The 20,260-nt window shown below is 38.7% G+C and overlaps 1 protein-coding gene across 1 annotated transcript in view; it reads right to left on the reverse strand.

Annotated features, from left to right (window-relative positions):
- The window catches only part of LOC308304301 (stress-induced-phosphoprotein 1-like), a 46,199-nt gene that overhangs the window by 13,155 nt on the left and 12,784 nt on the right, over positions 1-20,260 (reverse strand). Inside the window, exons 4-11 of the mRNA XM_080748878.1 lie at positions 18,426-18,567; positions 17,013-17,178; positions 16,726-16,852; positions 12,835-12,937; positions 10,522-10,642; positions 9,136-9,232; positions 7,300-7,424; positions 3,519-3,555 (exon numbers count right to left, since the gene is read on the reverse strand). Coding sequence (XP_080605004.1) covers positions 3,519-3,555; positions 7,300-7,424; positions 9,136-9,232; positions 10,522-10,642; positions 12,835-12,937; positions 16,726-16,852; positions 17,013-17,178; positions 18,426-18,567 — 918 coding nt within the window. The remainder of the gene's footprint in view (positions 1-3,518; positions 3,556-7,299; positions 7,425-9,135; positions 9,233-10,521; positions 10,643-12,834; positions 12,938-16,725; positions 16,853-17,012; positions 17,179-18,425; positions 18,568-20,260) is intronic.

Raw genomic sequence — 20,260 nt, forward strand, 5'->3', positions numbered from 1 at the left:
CTCTTGAATCCTTAAGAGGTGACCCCAAGCTACAAGAATCAGTTGAGAAAAAAACTTTTACCGACGAAACCACGTTCAGCCAAAAATCACTGTTTTTTTCCCGGACTATTATTTATTCAGAGATAAAGAGGACAGTTCCTATCATGCCATTATGTTATTTATTCAGAGATAAAGAGGACAGTTCCTATCATGTCATTATGTTATTTATTCAGAGATAAAGAGGACAGTTACTATCATGTCATTATGTTATTTATTCAGAGATAAAGAGGACAGTTCCTATCATGTCATTATGTTATTTATTCAGAGATAAAGAGGACAGTTCCTATCATGTCATTATGTTATTTATTCAGAGATAAAGAGGACGGTTAATATCATGTCATTATGTTATTTATTCAGAGATAAAGAGGATGGTTACTATCATGTCATTATGTTATTTATTCAGAGATAAAGAGGACAGTTCTATCATGTCATTATGTTATTTATTCAGAGATAAAGAGGACAGTTCCTATCATGTCATTATGTTATTTATTCAGAGATAAAGAGGACAGTTCCTATCATGTCATTATGTTATTTATTCAGAGATAAAGAGGACAGTTAATATCATTTCATTATGTTATTTATTCAGAGATAAAGAGGACAGTTCCTATCATGTCATTATGTTATTTATTCAGAGATAAAGAGGACAGTTCTATCATGTCATTATGTTATTTATTCAGAGATATAGAGGACAGTTAATATCATGGCATTATGTTATTTATTCAGAGATAAAGAGGACAGTTCCTATCATGCCATTATGTTATTTATTCAGAGATAAAGAGGACAGTTCCTATCATGTCATTATGTTATTTATTCAGAGATAAAGAGGACAGTTCCTATCATGTCATTATGTTATTTATTCAGAGATAAAGAGGACAGTTCCTATCATGTCATTATGTTATTTATTCAGAGATAAAGAGGACAGTTCCTATCATGTCATTATGTTATTTATTCAGAGATAAAGAGGACAGTTAATATCATGTCATTATGTTATTTATTCAGAGATAAAGAGGACAGTTAATATCATGTCATTATGTTATTTATTCAGAGATATAGAGGACAGTTAATATCATGGCATTATGTTATTTATTCAGAGATAAAGAGGACAGTTCCTATCATGTCATTATGTTATTTATTCAGAGATAAAGAGGACAGTTCCTATCATGTCATTATGTTATTTATTCAGAGATAAAGAGGACAGTTCCTATCATGTCATTATGTTATTTATTCAGAGATAAAGAGGACAGTTCCTATCATGTCATTATGTTATTTATTCAGAGATAAAGAGGACAGTTCCTATCATGTCATTATGTTATTTATTCAGAGATAAAGAGGACGGTTACTATCATGTCATTATGTTATTTATTCAGAGATAAAGAGGATGGTTACTATCATGTCATTATGTTATTTATTCAGAGATAAAGAGGACAGTTAATATCATGTCATTATGTTATTTATTCAGAGATAAAGAGGACAGTTCCTATCATGTCATTATGTTATTTATTCAGAGATAAAGAGGACAGTTCCTATCATGTCATTATGTTATTTATTTAGAGATAAAGAGGACAGTTAATATCATGTCATTATGTTATTTATTCAGAGATAAAGAGGACAGTTCCTATCATGTCATTATGTTATTTATTCAGAGATAAAGAGGACAGTTCCTATCATGTCATTATGTTATTTATTCAGAGATAAAGAGGACAGTTCCTATCATGTCATTATGTTATTTATTCAGAGATAAAGAGGACAGTTCCTATCATGTCATTATGTTATTTATTTAGAGATAAAGAGGACAGTTAATATCATGTCATTATGTTATTTATTCAGAGATAAAGAGGACAGTTCCTATCATGTCATTATGTTATTTATTCAGAGATAAAGAGGACAGTTCCTATCATGTCATTATGTTATTTATTCAGAGATAAAGAGGACAGTTAATATCATGTCATTATGTTATTTATTCAGAGATAAAGAGGATGGTTACTATCATGTCATTATGTTATTTATTCAGAGATAAAGAGGACAGTTAATATCATGTCATTATGTTATTTATTCAGAGATATAGAGGACAGTTAATATCATGGCATTATGTTATTTATTCAGAGATAAAGAGGACAGTTCCTATCATGTCATTATGTTATTTATTCAGAGATAAAGAGGACAGTTCCTATCATGTCATTATGTTATTTATTCAGAGATAAAGAGGACAGTTCCTATCATGTCATTATGTTATTTATTCAGAGATAAAGAGGACAGTTCCTATCATGTCATTATGTTATTTATTCAGAGATAAAGAGGACAGTTAATATCATGTCATTATGTTATTTATTCAGAGATAAAGAGGACGGTTACTATCATGTCATTATGTTATTTATTCAGAGATAAAGAGGATGGTTACTATCATGTCATTATGTTATTTATTCAGAGATAAAGAGGACAGTTAATATCATGTCATTATGTTATTTATTCAGAGATAAAGAGGACAGTTCCTATCATGTCATTATGTTATTTATTCAGAGATAAAGAGGACAGTTCCTATCATGTCATTATGTTATTTATTTAGAGATAAAGAGGACAGTTAATATCATGTCATTATGTTATTTATTCAGAGATAAAGAGGACAGTTCCTATCATGTCATTATGTTATTTATTCAGAGATAAAGAGGACAGTTCCTATCATGTCATTATGTTATTTATTCAGAGATAAAGAGGACAGTTCCTATCATGTCATTATGTTATTTATTCAGAGATAAAGAGGACAGTTCCTATCATGTCATTATGTTATTTATTTAGAGATAAAGAGGACAGTTAATATCATGTCATTATGTTATTTATTCAGAGATAAAGAGGACAGTTCCTATCATGTCATTATGTTATTTATTCAGAGATAAAGAGGACAGTTAATATCATGTCATTATGTTATTTATTCAGAGATAAAGAGGACAGTTAATATCATGTCATTATGTTATTTATTCAGAGATAAAGAGGACAGTTCCTATCATGTCATTATGTTATTTATTCAGAGATAAAGAGGACAGTTAATATCATGTCATTATGTTATTTATTCAGAGATAAAGAGGACAGTTCCTATCATGTCATTATGTTATTTATTCAGAGATAAAGAGGACAGTTAATATCATGTCATTATGTTATTTATTCAGAGATAAAGAGGACAGTTAATATCATGTCATTATGTTATTTATTCAGAGATAAAGAGGACAGTTCCTATCATGTCATTATGTTATTTATTCAGAGATAAAGAGGACAGTTAATATCATGTCATTATGTTATTTATTCAGAGATAAAGAGGACAGTTCCTATCATGTCATTATGTTATTTATTCAGAGATAAAGAGGACAGTTAATATCATGTCATTATGTTATTTATTCAGAGATAAAGAGGACAGTTCCTATCATGTCATTATGTTATTTATTCAGAGATAAAGAGGACAGTTCCTATCATGTCATTATGTTACTTACTGAAGCTTGGTTCCAGTGCGATGCAGTCTTCACAGTCCTAGGATGCACATGGAAAAGATACATAAAAAGACCTTTATTATTTCACATTCACATGTAATTATTTATTATTCACATGTAATTATTTATTATTTCGCAATCACATGATAATCAGGAAACTAGAGAAAGTGCACAGGTCTCCGCCAGGTCAGGTGATTGTTCTTTGCTTTGTTTATTCGCTGTACACAAAAGTAATGTATTCTCTTCTCCTACTTCTCTGTCTCCATCCCATAATATACAACCATCCATCCCAGGAAGACCACTACGGTCCCAAGATGCCGGTCAGCTCACAGTCACAACACCTGATACAATAACCGTTTGGGGACAGAGCATTCACACACCGTGCCCCATATCATTAGGGACAGAGCATTCACACACTGTGCCCCATATCATTAGGGACAGAGCATTCACACACTGTGCCCCATATCATTAGGGACAGAGCATTCACACACTGTGCCCCATATCATTAGGGACAGAGCATTCACACACTGTGCCCCATATCATTAGGGACAGAGCATTCACACACCGTGCCCCATATCATTAGGGACAGAGCATTCACACACCGTGCCCCATATCATTAGGGACAGAGCATTCACACACCGTGCCCCATATCATTAGGGACAGAGCATTCACACACCGTGCCCCATATCGTTGGGGACAGAGCATTCACACACTGTGCCCCATATCATTAGGGACAGAGCATTCACACACTGTGCCCCATATCATTAGGGACAGAGCATTCACACACCATGCCCCATATCATTGGGGACAGAGCATTCACACACCGTGCCCCATATCATTAGGGACAGAGCATTCACACACTGTGCCCCATATCGTTGGGGACAGAGCATTCACACACCGTGCCCCATATCATTAGGGACAGAGCATTCACACACTGTGCCCCATATCGTTGGGGACAGAGCATTCACACACTGTGCCCCATATCATTAGGGACAGAGCATTCACACACTGTGCCCCATATCATTAGGGACAGAGCATTCACACACCGTGCCCCATATCATTAGGGACAGAGCATTCACACACTGTGCCCCATATCGTTGGGGACAGAGCATTCACACACCGTGCCCCATATCATTAGGGACAGAGCATTCACACACTGTGCCCCATATCATTAGGGACAGAGCATTCACACACTGTGCCCCATATCATTGGGGACAGAGCATTCACACACCGTGCCCCATATCATTAGGGACAGAGCATTCACACACCATGCCCCATATCATTAGGGACAGAGCATTCACACACTGTGCCCCATATCATTAGGGACAGAGCATTCACACACCATGCCCCATATCATTAGGGACAGAGCATTCACACACCGTGCCCCATATCATTAGGGACAGAGCATTCACACACCGTGCCCCATATCGTTGGGGACAGAGCATTCACACACTGTGCCCCATATCATTAGGGACAGAGCATTCACACAACGTGCCCCATATCATTAGGGACAGAGCATTCACACAACGTGCCCCATATCGTTGGGGACAGAGCATTCACACACCGTGCCCCATATCATTAGGGACAGAGCATTCACACACCGTGCCCCCCCCATCTCTGGAATGCTCTGTCCCTAATGATATGGGGCACGGTGTGTGAATGCTCTCCCTCAAGCTGTCAGGGATGCTGACTCCCTTAACATTTTTAAATCCAAGCTAAACACCCACCTTTTTTGCCTGCACTATGGTTTGCCCTAGTAGTCCATTACCCTACTGCCCTGTGGTCATTAACTCTCCTACTGCCAGATTATTTATTTATTTATTGGGTCTGGTGCCATCAAAAAGCGGCTTACCTTTGCGACGTTATAGTAGATAGATAGACATTTTTTTTCTTTTTTGATTTTGCAATAGTGCACTTTTGTCTGCCAGGCAGCAGAGGGCGGCGTCATGCGAGAATGAATGTGAATTTGCCTGTTATGTGTTGCCGTACATTCAGACCAGTCACTAGCCACAGAGCCTTACAGCCAGAGGAAATCAACAAGGAAGTGAATTGGTCTCTGTTGATGTTAACGCATAATGGATTTTTTACACCATCACCGCGGAAAATGTGTTTACAGTACACGGCGGCGCGACCCCTCATCAGCTTAAGGACATCAACAAGGTAAACGAACGAGCGCCGTATTGGCGCGGAGGTCTCTTGAGAATTGGGGCGAACAGGAACGTCCAAAGCGGTATAAGAGTTAACATTGTGTTCTAACACTTAACATTGTGTTGTTTTACTTCTATATGATATTTTTGTCTTGTCTTTCTTATTTTTTCTTTCTTTTGTTGTTGACTATACTGTTTGACTGTTTTTATTTTATTTGAAAACTGTGTTGTTTTGCCCTGTTGTGAAGTGCACAGAGACCCCTCGGGTTGTGAAGTGCACAGAGACCCCTCGGGTTGTGAAGTGCACAGAGACCCCTCAGGGGTGATTCTGTACTATAAATAAAACTAAACTGAAACTGAACTGCTTTGCCACCTCTGGGCGACTGATTTCCCCCCTTGGGATAATAAAGGTTTCTATCTTATTGTGGGACAGCAAAGTTCAGAACGGTGCTATAAAAGGCAACACCTCGCAACGTTGTGAGCTGGTACCTTTAAAGCCAGAGGGAACTCCAACAGCTTGGTGTAACAGTGATGATAATACCTTTAAGCTTGGTGTAACAGTGATGATAATACCTTTAAGCTTGGTGTAACAGTGATGATAATACCTTTAAGCTTGGTGTAACAGTGATGATAATACCTTTAAGCTTGGTGTAACAGTGATGATAATACCTTTAAGCTTGGTGTAACAGTAATGATAATACCTTTAAGCTTGGTGTAACAGTGATGATAATACCTTTAAGCTTGGTGTAACAGTAATGATAATACCTTTAAGCTTGGTGTAACAGTGATGATAATACCTTTAAGCTTGGTGTAACAGTGATGATAATACCTTTAAAGCCAGAGGGAACTCCAGCAGCTTGGTGTAACAGTGATGATAATAATAATACCTTTAAGGCAGCTTGGTGTAACAGTGATGATAATAATAATACCTTTAAGGCAGCTTGGTGTAACAGTGATGATAATAATAATACCTTTAAGGCAGCTTGGTGTAACAGTGATGATAATACCTTTAAGGCAGCTTGGTGTAACAGTGATGATAATACCTTTAAGGCAGCTTGGTGTAACAGTGATGATAATACCTTTAAGGCAGCTTGGTGTAACAGTGATGATAATACCTTTAAGCTTGGTGTAACAGTGATGATAATACCTTTAAGCTTGGTTTAACAGTGATGATAATACCTTTAAGCTTGGTGTAACAGTGATGATAATACCTTTAAGCTTGGTGTAACAGTGATGATAATACCTTTAAAGCCAGAGGGAACTCCAGCAGCTTGGTGTAACAGTGATGATAATAATAATACCTTTAAAGCCAGAGGAAACTCCAACAGCTTGGTGTAACAGTGATGATAATAATAATACCTTTAAAGCCAGAGGGAACTCCAGCAGCTTGGTGTAACAGTGATGATAATAATAATACCTTTAAAGCCAGAGGGAACTCCAGCAGCTTGGTGTAACAGTGATGATAATAATAATACCTTTAAAGCCAGAGGGAACTCCAACAGCTTGGTGTAACAGTGATGATAATAATAATACCTTTAAAGCCAGAGGAAACTCCAACAGCTTGGTGTAACAGTGATGATAATACCTTTAAGGCCAGAGGAAACTCCAACAGCTTGGTGTAACAGTGATGATAATACCTTTAAAGCCAGAGGGAACTCCAGCAGCTTGGTGTAACAGGCTGCTCTGTTGCTGAACAGCTTGGCGTCTTTGGGGTTCCTCCTGATGGCTTCAGAGTAATTCTTCATGGCCAGAGGATAATCTCCTGTTTAATGAAAGTATTGATTATAGAGGATAATCTCCTGTTTAATGAAAGTATTGATTATAGAGGATAATCTCCTGTTTAATGAAAGTATTGATTATAGAGGATAATCTCCTGTTTAATGAAAGTAATAATTATAGAGGATAATCTCCTGTTTAATGAAAGTATTGATTATAGAGGATAATCTCCTGTTTAATGAAAGTATTGCTTATAGAGGATAATCTCCCGTTTAATTAAAGTATTGATTATAGAGGATAATCTACTTTCTGGCCTTGACAGCCCATACATCCACACAGAAAACTACTTTCTGGCCTTGACAGCCCATACATCCACACAGAAAACTACTTTCTGGCCTTGACAGCCCATACATCCAAACAGAAAACTACTTTCTGGCCTTGACAGCCCATACATCCAAACAGAAAACTACTTTCTGGTCTTGACAGCCCATACATCCAAACAGAAAACTACTTTCTGGTCTTGACAGCCCATACATCCAAACAGAAAACTACTTTCTGGTCTTGACAGCCCATACATCCAAACAGAAAACTACTTTCTGGCCTTGACAGCCCATACATCCACACAGAAACGTGATGCATCTGACTGCATTAAACTATGTTAGAGATTGTTAAACTCACTTTGACACTGGATTTGCCATTCACTTTATGCATGCGCATACCCTCTATTAACTCAATTAGTGCCGATCGCGGGATGACTCGCGAAATATACTGTATATACAGTAAAGCTGGCCTGGCTACCTACCGTCTGGGGAAAAACCCTGGCACGGATGAAGTCGCCGATTCATCATCATGGTGCATCCATGTGCACACAATAGTGATCCCATCCCATAGAAACCAACTGACTTTCTCATCTTTACAGTCCATTTTCTCCAAAAAACACTTTTGATGCCAAGGATGGCATTGGATTCTCGCTAAAATAGCACAAGCATGAATGCATCCATCTTCCATCATTCTTTACGTTTCGGAACAGAACTAGTTCCGGGTCAATCTTGAACATCGTCAAGTAGGAATTGTGAGCTCGATCTACTTCCGGCCTTCAAAATAAGAGACTGGCCGCGGACGGAGAAGGAGAAGACTACAATTAATGTAGTAAAGTTATGTTAACATGAATTAATTATTCATGAGTAAAGTCATTAGGGGTTAATCTAAAGGCAGGAACATCCAAGGCCATCTAGGCTGGCTGCTGGACTGATCAAAAGTATACAGGTAAAATGTACTAGTGGTAACGTTTGGAGCCTACCATCTCTTCATCAGACCAAGGTTACCACTAGTAAATATCAGGCTTGGTAGCAGCAAGTTGGTGTGCAGGCTCTTATTTCTTACCTAAAGTCATTAGGGGTTCACAGCTGTAGAATACTCTCCTGATCATTAATACAAATGAATGGCTCAATTCTCTGCAATCACACGCCCGGTTACACGTTTTGATTGATTGATTGATTGAAGAATGTTTATCCTAGAAAGCCGAGGCTTAATTGTATCATCTCCATTCCGACATCTAACCCTATCCCTAACCTTAACCTTAACCCTAACCTTAACCTCTATGGAAGTGTTGCCACTCCGACAATAAGAAGTCACTGTCGGAATGGAGAGCACCCCCCCACACGCCCTGAGGGGTGTGTGTGTGAGTGTGTGTGTGTGTGTGTGTGTGTGTGTGTGTGTGTGTGTGTGTGTGTGTGTGTGTGTGTGTGTGTGTGTACCTTTCTGGAAGGCCTCGTTCCCCTTGTTCTTCTCCTCCAGGGCCATGTCAGGGTTGATGTAGTCCAGCTTCTCCTGATCCTTCACAAACTTCTCTGCCTGGAGAGAGAGAGAGAGAGAGAGAGAGAGACACAGACAGACAGACAGACAGACAGACAGACAGACAGACAGACAGAGAGAGAGAGACACACGTTTAGACCAGTGGTTCTCATCCTTTTCATGTGGGGACCCCCAAAAGAATCATATTTTAACTGGGGACCCCCCACCCCCTCCCACCCTGACGAGCACTAAGAGTTGAGCCATTACATTGTGTATAACAAGGTTTCTATTGTGAAAATAGCAGATCTACAAGCTCACAACGCAGACATGAACCAGAGTGCACAACAGTTCCTATGTCCGAACGCAGGAAAAGACCCGCCCCCACCTGCCTCTGATTGGCCAACCTAGATCACACTGGCCAACCAAACTGTTTCAGTGACACAAGCAAAGCGACGCGGACGCTCCAGAGTGGGAAGAGCTTTCTATGTACGACTAAATTAACTGTTCATTATGTGAAGAGCTTTCTATGACTGAATGAACCGTTCATTATGTGAAGAGCTTTCTATGACTGAATGAACCGTTCATTATGTGAAGAGCTTTCTATGACTGAATGAACCGTTCATTATGTGAAGAGCTTTCTATGACTGAATGAACCGTTCATTATGTGAAGAGCTTTCTATGACTGAATGAACCGTTCATTATGTGAAGAGCTTTATATGACTGAATGAACCGTTCATTATGTGAAGAGCTTTCTATGACTGAATGAACCGTTCATTATGTGAAGAGCTTTCTATGACTGAATGAACCGTTCATTATGTGAAGAGCTTTCTATGACTGAATGAACCGTTCATTATGTGAAGAGCTTTCTATGACTGAATGAACCGTTCATTATGTGAAGAGCTTTCTATGACTGAATGAACCGTTCATTATGTGAAGAGCTTTCTATGACTGAATGAACCGTTCATTATGTGAAGAGCTTTCTATGACTGAATGAACCGTTCATTATGTGAAGAGCTTTCTATGACTGAATGAACCGTTCATTATGTGAAGAGCTTTATATGACTGAATGAACCGTTCATTATGTGAAGAGCTTTCTATGACTGAATGAACCGTTCATTATGTGAAGAGCTTTCTATGACTGAATGAACCGTTCATTATGTGAAGAGCTTTCTATGACTGAATGAACCGTTCATTATGTGAAGAGCTTTCTATGACTGAATGAACCGTTCATTATGTGAAGAGCTTTCTATGACTGAATGAACCGTTCATTATGTGAAGAGCTTTCTATGACTGAATGAACCGTTCATTATGTGAAGCTTTGACTTCCTAACTTGCTTAGAAAAGCGTACCTGCTGACATTTCTTCAGGACGTCGGGCGTACGATGTTCTGATAGACTCTTGTTGAAGAACTGGATGGCTTCCACGTACCTCTCCTGCTTGAAGTACGAGTTACCGATTCTGGCCAGGGCCCTGCAAGGGTTAATGATATAAAATAATACATTTATTTACTGTAACATTCTGGCAAGGGTTAATGATATAAAATAATACATTTATTTACAGTAACATTCTGGCAAGGGTTAACTCAGTTACTGCCAATTAAATATGCCTTCTTTGGGTTCTCCCTGCCAGCCCTCTCCATAGACTTCCATGTAATTTATAGTGCACAGATCATGCACGCCCATGCACAGATCATGCACCATGTTTGTGCAGGCTGTTCACAGCTTTCAAACAAAAAAAACAGATTGGAAATCCGTTCAGGCATTCTTGAGATAATAGCCATTATGTTTTACATGTTATGTAAGCAAAGATGGCTATCCTGTATGAAAGATGGGGTTGTATGGGGGTGGAACATGCAAAATCGCGATTAAAATCATGTTTACTAGATTTAATGGGGTCCAAACATTTTTTTTTGAAAAAAAAATTTTTTGAAAAAAAATTTTTTTTTTTGTTTTTTTTCTAAGTAAAAGTCGATTTAAGTCGTCTGGCAGGGAAGTCCATAGTGAGAAAGTTGATCTAAAAGTCGTTTGGCACTGTATGAGTTAATGATATAAAATAATACATTTATTTACAGTAACATTCTGGCAAGGGTTAATGATATAAAATAATACATTTATTTATAGTAACATTCTGGCCAGGGTTAATGATATAAAATAATACATTTATTTATAGTAACATTCTGGCAAGGGTTAATGATATAAAATAATACATTTATTTACAGTAACTCTGCAAGGGTTAATGATATAAAATAATACATGTATTTATAGTAACATTCTGGCAAGGGTTAATGATATAAAATAATACATGTATTTACAGTAACATTCTGGCCAGGGCTCTGCAAGGGTTAACACACTCACTTGGTAATGTTGACATACTCAGCACATAAAGAAAGTAAACTTGACTTCGGTCCATTATATCTCCCCTTTAATAATACCAATTTGTATTGTGTTTCATATCACTTTAATCGTTGAGTCATCACCTTTACAACGAGGTACAGCTTGTAAGCATTGGCCATTTGTGGAATGAGCACCACAGCCAAACATGTGGGTAGCGCCAACCCAAACATTTCCAACATTCGGTCCTTTATAGCTCCCCTTTAATTATGCCAAATGGTATTGTTTGATAGCATTGTTATCGATGATTTGTCACCTTTACAGCAAAGTACAGCTTGTAAGGATCTGGCATTCGTGGAATGAGCAACACAGCCAAACGTGTGGGTAGCGCCCCTCCAAAAATTGTGAAAATGGCCTGGCAGGCCTGCAATACTGTTCTTTTGGTGTTCACCTTTGTTGCTTGGAGCATTGAATGATTGCACTCTCCCACAGTAATAAGGTAAATAAAATAAAAAATAAAAAAACACATTTTGGCCATTTTTCCATCTTTGTTAACTGTTTTACTGCTACGGACGTTAACGTTCGCCCCAATTCTGAACCTCGAGCAAAGCCAATACGGCCGTTCGTTCGTTTACCTTGTTGATGTCCGTAAGCTGATGAGGGGTCGCGCCGCCGTGTACTGTAAACACATCTGCCGCGGTGATGGTGTAAAAAATCCATTATGCGTTAACATCAACGGAGACCAATTCACTTCCGTGTTGATTTCTCTGGCCCTGTGGCTCTGTGGGGAGTGACTGGTCTCAATGGATGGCAACTCAGAACGGCCAAATTCACATTAATTCTTGCATGACGCCGCCCTCTGCTGCCAGGTCCACCAAAGTGCATGTTGCGCAATAATTCTTTAAAAAAAAAAAAAAAAAACGTCTATCTACTATAACGTCGCAAAGGTAGGCCGCTTTTTGCTGGCACCAGACCCAATAAATAAATAATAACATCTGGCAGAAAAAGAGTTAATGTTAAGCTCAGTGTCAGGGAAGCCCGAAACGAGAGTAAATGCCAGCAGAACAGCATTGCAAGCCATTTTGACAAAACTTTGGTCAGCGCTACCCACACGTTTGGCTGTGTAGCTCATGCCTCAAATGCCTGATGCTTACAAGCTGTACCTCGTTGTAAAGGTGACAAATCAACCATGAATGATATAAAGCACAATACAAATTGGTATTATTAAAGGGGAGATATAATGGACCGAAATCAAGTTTCCTTTCTTTTTGTGCCGAGTTTAGATATGTATAGGCCTACAGTGTATATGGATGGATAATCATGTAGACTCACTTGGCGATCTGTCTGTAATCTTCACGGTTTTCTCTTCCCACGTCGATGGCCTTGTTGCACAGCTCTCTGCACCGATCCATGTCCCCCTGCTCGAAGTAGACCGCTGAAAACATACAACATACATGTTAACATAACATACATGTCCCCCTGCTCGAAGTAGACCGCTGGAACATACAACATACATGTTAAACACATAGATAACATACAATATACATGTTAACATAACATACATGTCCCCCTGCTCAAAGTAGACCGCTGGAACATACAACATACATGTTAAACACATAGATAACATACAATATACATGTTAACATAACATACATGTCCCCCTGCTCGAAGTAGACCGCTGAAAACATACAACACACATGTTAACATAACATACATGTCTCCCTGCTCAAAGTAGACCGCTGAAAACATACAACACACATGTTAACATAACATACATGTCCCCCTGCTCAAAGTAGACCGCTGAAAACATACAACATACATGTTAACATAACATACATGTCCCCCTGCTCGAAGTAGACCGCTGAAAACATACAACACACATGTTAACATAACATACATGTCTCCCTGCTCAAAGTAGACCGCTGGAACATACAACATACATGTTAACATAACATACATGTCCCCCTGCTCAAAGTAGATCGCTGGAACATACAACATACATGTTAAACACATAGATAACATACAATATACATGTTAACATAACATACATGTTAACTTAACATACATGTTAACATAACATACATGTCTCCCTGCTCAAAGTAGACCGCTGGAACATACAACATACATGTTAAACACATAGATAACATACAATATACATGTTAACATAACATACATGTTAACATAACATACATGTCCCCCTGCTCAAAGTAGACCGCTGGAACATACAACATACATGTTAAACACATAGATAACATACAATATACATGTTAACATAACATACATGTTAACTTAACATACATGTTAACATAACATACATGTTAACATAACATACATGTTAACTTAACATACAACATACATGTTAACATAACATACATGTTAACATAACATACATGTTAACTTAACATACAACATACATGTTAACATAACATACATGTTAACATAACATACATGTTAACTTAACATACAACATGCATGTTAACATAACATACATGTTAACATAACATACATGTCTCCCTGCTCGAAGTAGACCGCTGGAACATACAACATACATGTTAAACACATACAATATACATGTTAACATAACATACATGTTAACTTAACATACAACATACATGTTAACATAACATACATGTCCCCCTGCTCAAAGTAGACCGCTGGAACATACAACATACATGTTAAACACATACAATATACATGTTAACATAAAATACATGTTAACTTAACATACAATATACATGTTAACATAACATACATGTTAACTTAACATACAACATACATGTTAACTTAACATACAACATACATGTTAACATAACATACATGTTAACATAACATACATGTTAACATAACATACAACATACATGTTAAACACATAGATAACATACAACATACATGTTAACTTAACATACAACATACATGTTAACATAACATACATGTTAACATAACATACATGTTAACTTAACATACAACATACATGTTAAACACATAGATAACATACAACATACATGTTAACATAACATACATGTTAACATAACATACATGTTAACTTAACATACATGTTAACATAACATACATGTCTCCCTGCTCAAAGTACACCGCTGGAACATACAACATACATGTTAACATAACATACATGTCCCCCTGCTCAAAGTAGACCGCTGGAACATACAACATACATGTTAAACACATACAATATACATGTTAAACACATAGATAACATACAATATACATGTTAACATAACATACATGTTAACATAACATACAACATACATGTTAACATAACATACATGTTAACATAACATACATGTTAACATAACATACATGTTAACTTAACATACAACATACATGTTAACATAACATACATGTTAACATAACATACATGTTAACATAACATACATGTTAACTTAACATACAACATACATGTTAACATAACATACATGTCTCCCTGCTCTAAGTACACCGCTGGAACATACAACATACATGTTAAAAACATACAACATACATGTTAAAAACATACGACAAAACAAGTTACTTTTTTCCCCTCCACATGATCACAAAGAACGTGTCTGTTTGCGTGATCGATGGGCGGGCCAATCGTACCCGATACGAAAAAGAAATGCAACAACTTGAAAAGGTAAGAAAATGGCTGGCAGTGGGCGTTTAATCATACAAGAGTAAAGAAAAGTATAAGTGTTAATGTAGGTCATGTTGGTAGGGTCGTTAAAGTAGGGTTGTTAACACATATGGTGCCAACCCCGAGTTTCACGAGTTTGTATTGGTACTACCGCTGTGCCAACCCCGAGTTTGGGCGGTTTTTTTTCTTTTTTTTTTTTCAAACATTTTTTTTGGACCTCCAGAAATGTATTAGGCATGATCGCGATCGCGAAATTGCATGTTTAACCCCCATACCAACTCATTCTTTCAAACATGGCAGCCATGTTTGTTTACATCTGAAGAAAACATAATGGCTGATAAATCATGAATGCCTGAACGGATTTCCAAGCGGATTTTTTTGTTTGAAAGCTGTGAACAGCATCTACACACGTGGTGCATCATCTAGGCATGGGCGTGCACTTTTTACACAATTGCACAATTACATGGAAGTCTATGGTAACCATGGCAACGCGAGACATTGAAGAGAAAAAATCATTGCAACATAAGTGTTAAGGTAGGGTCGTTAAGGTAGGGTCGTTAAGGTAGGGTCGTTAACACCCATGGAGCCAAACTCGTTCAGTAAGGAGATAAGGCCACTGGAGGTCGCTGTGCCAAAAATCAGTTGTCTCGTTGAGAAACGAGACAAAGGGTTAACTGTGCAGCGTGCAGCTGCGCGCATGTTGTGTTGTCTGTGAAAGACCCTGGTCCATACGTCATAACGTGACTCGCACAGAAACAAAATGGAGCGTCTATGCTGCATAGACTTCTATTCTATGGTGAAACATAAAAACAGCTTTATCTCTGAATAAGGTGCAAAGAACGCCAGGGAAGCAGAGATCTGCCTGTTTTCACGGCGACACTTTACCGCGATGGTCGGCCCCGGTTTGGATTTTAGTTCCGCAAGCGTTTGTAAACAAATGGATTGTCTTCCTCAATCGTCAGCGGACACTCACGTGCACACGCACAAAGCTTCCGAGGCTCTACAAAATAAAGCGTAAGTGACCGGCGGCAGCAGCAACAGCTAGAAATGTTAGAAACCTTAGCGGCCGTTGTGTTAAGGTAGGTTACCTGCTTGGTTATTGATGTAGGTCATGTTGGTAGGGTCGTTACCTGCTTGGTTATTGATGTAGGTCATGTTGGTAGGGTCATTACCTGCTTGGTTATTGATGTTGGTCATGTTGGTAGGGTCATTACCTGCTTGGTTATTGATGTAGGTCATGTTGGTAGGGTCATTACCTGCTTGGTTATTGATGTAGGTCATGTTGGTAGGGTCATTACCTGCTTGGTTATTGATGTAGGTCATGTTGGTAGGGTCATTACCTGCTTGGTTATTGATGTAGGTCATGTTGGTAGGGTCATTACCTGCTTGGTTATTGATGTAGGTCATGTTGGTAGGGTCATTACCTGCTTGGTTATTGATGTAGGTCATGTTGGTAGGGTCATTACCTGCTTGGTTATTGATGTAGGTCATGTTGGTAGGGTCATTACCTGCTTGGTTATTGATGTAGGTCATGTTGGTAGGGTCATTACCTGCTTGGTTATTGATGTAGGTCATGTTGGTAGGGTCATTACCTGCTTGGTTATTGATGTAGGTCATGTTGGTAGGGTCGTGGGCGATGGCAGCTTCATAATGTTTCAGAGCGGTGGGGAAATCCTTCTTCTTGTAGGCAGCGTTGCCCAGATCCTTCTCCTTCAGAGCCTGGTAAACCACAACACTCTCATTAGATGGGGCAGCAGTGGCTCAGGGGTAGAGAAACCGTCATTACAACACGAAGGGTGTTTTGTGACAGGTGTTTATATCATTGTAATCATTGTGACATCATTGTAATCATTGTGACATCATTGTAATTATTGTTTACCTTCCTCTTGTGCTCGGGCAGGTCCTCCTCTTTGGGGGGAGGGGGCGTGGTCTCTTTGGGTTTGGGGCGAGGGGGCGGGGTAGGCTCCTCCTCCTCGTCCATCCCAGCCAGGTCCAACCCCAGCAGCACCGACAGGGTGGTCATCACCCGGGGGTCCTGCAGCTTCCTGTTGGACACATCACCACTTCCCGTTTAGTCTCGCGTGGCCAGACTGTTTGGGAAATGCTCCCGTCAACAGTCTGGGGCACGGAAATGGAAACCATGAGTGCGAGATAGAGCGGATGTGACGCAACCGCTCCCTTGGTGCAGTAGCAATAACATGTCCTACTGGAAGCGTTATGTCTCCTTTCAACATTTCTGGGGGCGTTATTTCATCTTTCTCTGGCGTTATTGGTGTTACCTCCATGATGTTTTCAAACGTTTTCTCAAACTATACACCCATAACAAGAATAGGCCGCTCGACTGACTTTGTCTGAGCTACTGTGTTTCTGTTATGTTTCCAATGGGACTACAGTTCATTATAATGACTCTGTCTGTGCTAGTGTGTTTCTGTTATGTTTCCAATGGGACTACAGTTCATTAGAATGACTCTGTCTGTGCTAGTGTGTTTCTGTTATGTTTCCAATGGGACTACAGTTCATTAGAATGACTCTGTCTGTGCTAGTGTGCTTCTGTTATGTTTCCAATGGGACTACAGTTCATTAGAATGACTGTCTGTGCTAGTGTGTTTCTGTTATGTTTCCAATGGGACTACAGTTCATTATAATGACTGTCTGTGCTAGTGTGCTTCTGTTATGTTTCCAATGGGACTACAGTTCATTAGAATGACTGTCTGTGCTAGTGTGTTTCTGTTATGTTTCCAATGGGACTACAGTTCATTAGAATGACTCTGTCTGTGCTAGTGTGTTTCTGTTATGTTTCCAATGGGACTACCAGGGGACTACAGTTCAGTGCAGCAGTGTCTACTCCCGATACTCGCCGTTCAACAGCTGCCATTCCAGACTCTATATAGCATTCAGAGATTGTGGAATAGTTGTCTGGCTACGCAAGACTACTTCCTGTTAGACAAATCACCACTTCCTGTTAGACACATTGCCACTTCCTGTTCGACACATTTGGGATGTTCGTTTTAGGCAGGGTGTTTAACTGTACTTGTACTGTACTGCATTTTTGTCTAATAAAATGATCTATACGTACGTTCCCAGCGCTGAAGACTAGTTCCTAAGCTGACCACTAGGGGTGTTATCTATACGTACGTTCCCAGCTCCTACCAGTAGGGGGTGCTATCTATACGTACGTTCCCAGCTCTGCAGGCTTGTTCCACAGCTGACCACTAGGGGGTGCTATACATACGTTCCCAGCTCTGCAGGCTTGTTCCTAAGCTGACCAGTAGGGGGTGCTATCTATACGTACGTTCCCAGCTCTGCAGGCTTGTTCTTCAGCTGCTCCAGCAGTTCTCTGTAGCTTGGATCAGACATCAGTTCTCTGGTCCTGGGGTCAGACTCCAGCTTCTCATACAGGTTGGGCACGGAGAACGGGTTCATCATCTTCTTCTCTGTTATATAAATATAATATCATTCATTATTATCATTATATCATAATATATACATAATATCTAACAGCAACTTTTGATTTAGTTTTAGTCAGTCTTTTGAATAAAATGTCATTTAGTTTTAGTCATAAATGTGTCACCTGAAAAGTATTAGTTTTAGTCTAATTTTAGTAGACTAAATATCATAGGATTTTAGGCGACTAAATCTACAGTTGATTTAGTCAGCTAAAATGTATTTTGGCAGGCCTTGATGGCATCGTAATGACTGATTTTATACTTGGTTGTGTGCTGAAAATAGCAGATCTACAAGCTCACAGTGAGCTTGTAGATCTGCTATTTTCAGCACACAACACCTCAGAGCAACCAAATGACTCTTCTCCACCAGTCCCTCCATAACGTTTTAGTCTAGCTTTTATTTTGTTGACGAGATTGTCAATATATTTAGTCTTAGTTTTAGTCATCACAGCTTAGTTTTTGTTTAGTTTTTATTTCGTTTTTGTCAGTGAAAAAAACACAGTCGACAAACATTTTATGTCAAAGTTTTAGTCAACGAAATCAACACTGCATAATACATATCTAACAGGTTAAGCATGGAGAAGGGGTTCATTATTACTGTAGATAGATATTGTTCCTGCGTGAATTTGTCAAGGTTTTATTATCGAGGACCACAATGTAGTCAAGTCTTAGACTTTATGCATTAACCAGTATGTTTGTGTAAAGGTTATTCTGTGTTGTTTCTCTGATCATTAACCAGTATGTTTGTGTAAAGGTTGTTCTGTGTTGTTTCTCTGATCATTAACCAGTATGTTTGTGTAAAGGTTGTTCTGTGTTGTTTCTCTGATCATTAACCAGTATGTTTGTGTAAAGGTTGTTCTGTGTTGTTTCTCTGATCATTAACCAGTATGTTTGTGTAAAGGTTGTTCTGTGTTGTTTCTCTGATCATTAACCAGTATGTTTGTGTAAAGGTTGTTCTGTGTTGTTTCTCTGATCATTAACCAGTATGTTTGTGTAAAGGTTGTTCTGTGTTGTTTCTCTGATCATTAACCAGTATGTTTGTGTAAAGGTTGTTCTGTGTTGTTTCTCTGATCATTAACCAGTATGTTTGTGTAAAGGTTGTTCTGTGTTGTTTCTCTGATCATTAACCAGTATGTTTGTGTAAAGGTTGTTCTGTGTTGTTTCTCTGATCATTAACCAGTATGTTTGTGTAAAGGTTGTTCTGTGTTGTTTCTCTGATCATTAACCAGTATGTTTGTGTAAAGGTTGTTCTGTGTTGTTTCTCTGATCATTAACCAGTATGTTTGTGTAAAGGTTGTTCTGTGTTGTTTCTCTGATCATTAACCAGTATGTTTGTGTAAAGGTTGTTCTGTGTTGTTTCTCTGATCATTAACCAGTATGTTTGTGTAAAGGTTGTTCTGTGTTGTTTCTCTGATCATTAACCAGTATGTTTGTGTAAAGGTTGTTCTGTGTTGTTTCCCTGATCAATGAAATCCCAAAGTAAAACACTGAGGCAAGCTGGCAAACCTGCAGTGATGACATCACTACTGCTAGTAACCAGTGGTTAGTTAAACTCCAACCTGCTAGGCGGGCCTCCAGTTAGTAACTAGTTAGTAACTAGTGGTTAGTTAAACTCCAACCTGTTAGGCGGGCCTCCAGTTAGTAACTAGTTAGTAACTAGTGGTTAGTTAAACTCCAAACT

Source organism: Nannobrachium achirus (genome assembly GCF_963921795.1).
Source record: "Nannobrachium achirus genome assembly, chromosome: 19".
Classification (NCBI taxonomy): Eukaryota; Metazoa; Chordata; class Actinopteri; order Myctophiformes; family Myctophidae; genus Nannobrachium; species Nannobrachium achirus.